This window comes from Epinephelus moara, unplaced genomic scaffold, assembly GCF_006386435.1.
Source record: "Epinephelus moara isolate mb unplaced genomic scaffold, YSFRI_EMoa_1.0 scaffold3220, whole genome shotgun sequence".
In the NCBI taxonomy this organism is placed as follows: Eukaryota; Metazoa; Chordata; class Actinopteri; order Perciformes; family Serranidae; genus Epinephelus; species Epinephelus moara.
In genome coordinates this window covers 1-5,538 of record NW_026080895.1, presented here as the reverse complement: position 1 = coordinate 5,538, position 5,538 = coordinate 1, and the positions used below count along the sequence as shown (strand labels likewise).

Here is a 5,538-nt window from a genome sequence, read left to right as displayed (position 1 = left end):
CATGTGACACTGTACGTGGGCAACTGTGCACTCAATGGGTATGGACTAGTACGTATATAATACATGAAATATATAATGTATGTTAGGTGATTTATTGTCCTTCAAATAAGCTGGTTGTCCTTTTCCTTAAAAAGACAAAGACACAGCTTGAATATGAAGGAGTACATTGACTGTAAGGAGCAAAACATTTACTGGGAACAAGCCCAAGTTGGGGGAGACCCATGGAACCCATTTTCATTCAGATATCTTGAGATGAGAGTTCAAGGGACCCCTTTGAAAATAGCCATGCCAGCTTTTCTCTCGACAAAATGTTACCTTGATTTGGGGAGTTATTTACCTCCTTTCTGGTCAGGCTATGCTGACATTGTTAATACCAGTGGATGCAAAGGTTGTCTAGTTTCACAAGATACCACTAGCTTTGCAGTATCTTAAAAAACGAGTGCTCCATGGCCTCTTAGAGACAGTGATGTAGGCCTCCAATTTTTTTTTCCTAGGCAGGACCATGGGGACGCCAGACTGCAGAGCAAAACTCCTTGAGTGAGTCTTGGTTACACACACTAACAAACAGACCAAGATCAAGCTAAAGGTAAAGGTAAAGAAAAAAATTTTATTCCTCTGTAGGGTGATTTCCATTTTGTTGTTAGACACTTATACAACATTTCTAGTGAGGGTACATTAATGGAACGCAATGGCCCCAAATGGTTAGATTGCTGGCCGCAGCATTCTTGCTCAATACTGGACCACTTTAAAAATGTTGGTTCCTATTAGTCACTGATACACAAAAACATGGGAAAATAGTGTCCATGTTGAAAAATACTGAAGTTTCTTTTTAATCCAAGCAGCTCTCAGCTAATTGATTCTGGACGTTCTTAGTTGACCTCAGGCAGGAACTGGATATCCTCACCCAGATACTGTTTCAGCCATGGCATTATCTTGAACAGGTCAATGTGAAAGTCTCGGGCATCAGGAGGCGGCTTGCTGCTGCTGTACCCTCTCATAGCTGGGTCGAGTGAATCACATATGTTTGTGGTGCCCCAGCTCACGACTCCCACCTGGAGATGAAAGCAGAGAAATGTCCACATGATGCTTACGGCGCCGTGTGTAATGATGTTTTTTTTTTTTTTAAGTGAGAAACTTGCTGACCTGAAAGTAGCGCTTTCTTTTCTGCAGAAACAGAGATCCACCAGAGTCACCTGCACAAAAAGAGACAACATTTAACAAATGTGAATCCGATGTTGGTAAAACTGTGGTGGCGATGATACAGTAAGTGCAGAGACCAGACCTCTACAGGTGATAGCGTCCCTGTATGCTGAGGATCCCCCAGTGCAGAGGAATCTGTCAGGGACATACTCATCCATAGTCACATTGGTGGGGTCTTTGAGTGTTTGCCTCGCCTTCTCCACACAGCCAGGCCTCTGCAGACATCACATGAGTTATAGTGCAACACTTACATTATAAAGACCATTTCCTCTGTGTTACTGAGTAGTAGCATGAAAGCAGCCCACAGTGACTCACTCACCTGACTCTCGATGTGAATATGTGTTTCTTTGCGTTCAGTGTTCTTATGGATGAAAAAGGCAGGAGTCTCCTTGTGAGGCAGTAGTTCCTTCCCTGTGTACACACGTTCATTTTACTGAGAATGCATAATTTATGAATGATTTTTTGTCTCAGATCTCTGTCCTAATATTGGAAATAATCATTCCATACTCTTAGTATATGAAAGTCTTTGCATTTGTAGAGTGTAGAGGTCAAAAGGTCACATACTGTGCTGCTGACAGGTGGAGTTGACTTTCTTCATTGCTCGGCTGGCTGGTACGGTGCATGGCAAGCAGATAGGTCTGTTGTATGACACACAGTCAACACACAGAAATGTTTGTGTTAGTTGGATAAGTTGTGTCCCTTTTGTAAGCTAAACAAGTGTGGAAAAACAACACACACATTTTTCATGACAAAACATTTTGTCAGCCTTTCAGTGCCTTTAAGTTGTATCAAATCCTCCAAATTTCTTGAGTACACTTTTTGATGCAGATGACCATACAGGTGCACAATAGTCCAGGTGGCTCAAGACTAAAGATTTCATTACCTGCTCCACAATATGTGCAGGGACATAAGGAAGACATTTTCTCACCATGGAGATACCATTACCCATCTTCTTAACTATTGCATCAATGTGCTCAGCCCATGACAGTTGGCTATCTATAATTATACCCAGTAATTTGACCTTATCCATCTGTTCTATAGTTTCCCCAGACAAGTTCAAACTCATTGTAGGTGTAGATGACAGTTTATGACTTGATCCCAGAACAATTGATTTAGTCTTTCAGATGCTCAACACCAACTTTTATTTTATCCAATCAAAGATTTAGCTCAGCAGATAGAATATCATTCAGTTCTCCAATAGTCTTTGCAGCATAATACAAAGTAGAGTCATCCGCATACATTTGTACAGTAGCTTTACACACAACAGACGGCAGGTCGTTTGTGAAGATGGAATATAAGAGTGGTCCGAGGCAGCTCCCCTGTGGGACCCCACAGTCCAGCACTTTGGAGTTGGACCAGCTGCCGCTGTAATAAACCCTCTGTGTCCTATTTGTCCTATCATTTGAGATAACTCTTCATAAATAAGATGGCAGTTGGACTAAATCCATAGCATTTTAGTTTCCCAAATAGAAGATCGTGATCTATGACATCAAATGCTGCACTAAAATCCAGTAATACTGCACCAGTCATCATAGAATTATCCATCTCCTTAAACCAGTCATCTGTCATTTCTGTAAGGGCAGAACAAGTGGAGTAGTTACGTCTATAAGCATGTTGAAATCTTGTGTTCAAACCATTACAGTCAAAGTAATCCTGTATTTGTGAGTGGACTATTCTCTCCATCAGTTTACTGAGTACTGGAAGAATAGCGATGGGTCTGCTGTTCTTCCTGGTAAGTGGTGTAAAACAGTCATGATTTGGTTTAGGCAACAAAACTACTTGGTTGTATCGGGGAAAAGATTATGGTTTGGGTTAACAAAAATATGTTTGTGACGTGCACATTAACGTATGTGACCTGTGACCGTGAATATATAATAACTCAGTCACTGACTTTTGTTTTCACTAAGTCCCCAGGAACAGCACCAGGCTTTGAAGCAGATTTGACACAGTGGCCAAACACAACTTCCATGTCCGTCACGTGATGCCACCCCAAAGGACTTTTTCCCTTAGAGTTACATTGAGAAAGAGACATCTGTAAATCAGCAGGTACATTTTTGGAGCATCACAATGATTTGTTTCACTATCAGAGTTTCGGTCCGATAACATTTTGAAAATCTAGAAGAGACGCACAACTAAAACTGCTTTGATTCGCAGCATGGTAACTGCCCTGACAGCAGCTGACCTGCAAGGGGTTTTCCCCAAAAATCAAGCGCTTTTAAAAGCAGCTTGTAGCTGCATACTGTAGCAAGACAACAGAGGTCACTAAAACTACCAAAGATTTCAACATATTTGGACAATTTACCAGTTGTCTGAAGTTTGGTAGAAATGTTATCCAAAGCCCAGTTTTTCTTCTGGTTGTCCTTATAAGTTGCTAGTTCCATAATTGGTGTTCAGACACAGACATTATCAGCTCCTCCATCTTGTTTTCTTTCGGATGCGGTGATGCCCACTATTTGATCAGCTAAAGTCAGGCGGTGACTGAGCTTTGCAGAGTAAAATCTGTGCATGTGCATGTGGGCAACAGCTGCTTCATACTCTGACCACCTCATTCAAAACTGCTCCCCTTCTGCTGCCTTGCCCTCATTTAAAGGACTTAATCATTTTATCTGTATTCAGGTTAACAGAGGGCTAAACCAGAAGTAGCCGGCTCAGCTAGTGGAAGTCTCTGGTGCTCTTGCTCTATGGTCCTCACGATGTGGAAGATCCAGATCATTTCAAACCTGGAAAGTTGAACGTTTTTGGCTTCATGCACCACTGATCAACTTTCATAGGAATGAACAGCCACTTCCGATGCTGTGACCATTTCTCTTTATACGTCCATGCTTTTTACATGGGACATGAACAGCAGCTTCTCAGCTCAAAGTCCTGGGTTTTTTGACCCATCCATCCAACCTGACCTCTTCCCTATGGGGATACTCTTGATGCTATGTCATCCAACTTCTTCCTTTGCTCCCCTCATAATAACTTCGATCACAAGGGGTCACTGCCTAACAATATATGGGTAGTAGCAAGCTGGTTGTAAAAACGACTCATGGGGTAATTTTATTGGTGGAGCACAGTCTCTTGAGAATAGCTCATTGGATATATGTAACCCTGGCGGCAACAGTTAAGCATCTTTTCTCAGCCTGTCTTACCTGGCTTTCCAGGAGAGTGGTATACTCGTGTTCACCTGTACCAGAGCGACATCGTAGTCATAGAACTCGGATACATTTCTGTGTTTTAGTGCCCTGGTGTTGTACTTGGGGTGCATGATCACCCTCTTGGGAACCACCGTGCCCTCACCTGGGAACCAAAAAGCTGCTTGTTATTTCAACATGATAGGGCTTGAAGTCAACAAGATGGTTAACAGAAACTAGTCCTGCTGTTTGCTGCAATACAGTACTGCAGCTAAATGAGTTGAGTAAGGCACTGAGAGTTTATGCTTTGACTGACACGACTGACACTGACCGTGATGTATGAGCACCTCATGACGCATATCTGTGCTCGCTCTGGCAAAGCAGTGAGCAGCTGTCAGCACCCAGTTCCGGCTCACAATGGATCCAACACACGGCGTCTTCTACAAGGGGAGTAAGAGTTTACATGTAAAAATCCACTCTGAAATATGAAAATATATATATTTTTAAATCTCTTTTAGGATTGTAGTGACTGACCGTTGAGGCTACGCTTTGACTTTTCAGAGTGACGTGCCAGGGTCTGGTGTAGGCTGTCTCATCCCCCGCCTGTTCCTGAGCTACTCCACACATCGTCACACTCTTGTCACCTGCATCATGAAACATTCACATGGTTTAACATCAGTAACTTAAATGTTGGTATGAACTTTATACAACATTGCAACCGTAAAGTGGATATAGACACGATTTTGCACATAGACAATTTTCATTGTGACGTAAACTGTAATGGCCATAGAAAAGACAGGTTCCCTTTAAGTCTCACTTTAACTATACAATTGACCTATGGCTAAGTCCCGCCCTCAACCACGATGAGCCAATCACAGTGCGTATAGCCATTCCCATACACTCGGACATTCTCTGCCTGGACGTCCATTGAAATGCATTACAGAAAGTCAGTTTAAAAATGGTCAAACGGTGTGCATGGGGTACATGCATCTCCAACACAAGGTATCCTGAGAGGCTGGGCGACCAGGTGTATTTTTTACACTTTAAACCACATCTCAACCGAGAAAAGTGTCTCCTTTGGATAAAGTTGTGTGGTAGCGTTAGACCACAACATCAACTCAACGTGAATAAGATTAACAATGATGTCTACATCTGTTCTAAGGTAAGTCAACATCGTGTTTGAGGCAACATATAAAGTTATCTTTAACATCTCTAGCTAACG

At 42.3% G+C, this 5,538-nt stretch overlaps 1 protein-coding gene across 1 annotated transcript; it reads right to left on the bottom strand.

Annotated features, from left to right (window-relative positions):
* Positions 1-587: 587 nt before the first annotated feature.
* On the bottom strand, positions 588-5,009 carry LOC126387271 (complement factor B-like). The gene is made up of 8 exons (XM_050039807.1): positions 4,851-5,009; positions 4,648-4,756; positions 4,335-4,482; positions 1,765-1,838; positions 1,520-1,611; positions 1,283-1,415; positions 1,144-1,193; positions 588-1,052 (listed from the first exon to the last, which is right to left on the bottom strand). The coding sequence occupies exons 1-8, from the start codon at positions 4,974-4,976 to the stop codon at positions 870-872; spliced, it is 915 nt and encodes a 304-aa protein (XP_049895764.1). The 5' UTR covers positions 4,977-5,009; the 3' UTR covers positions 588-869.
* Between the last annotated feature and the right edge of the window lie 529 nt (positions 5,010-5,538).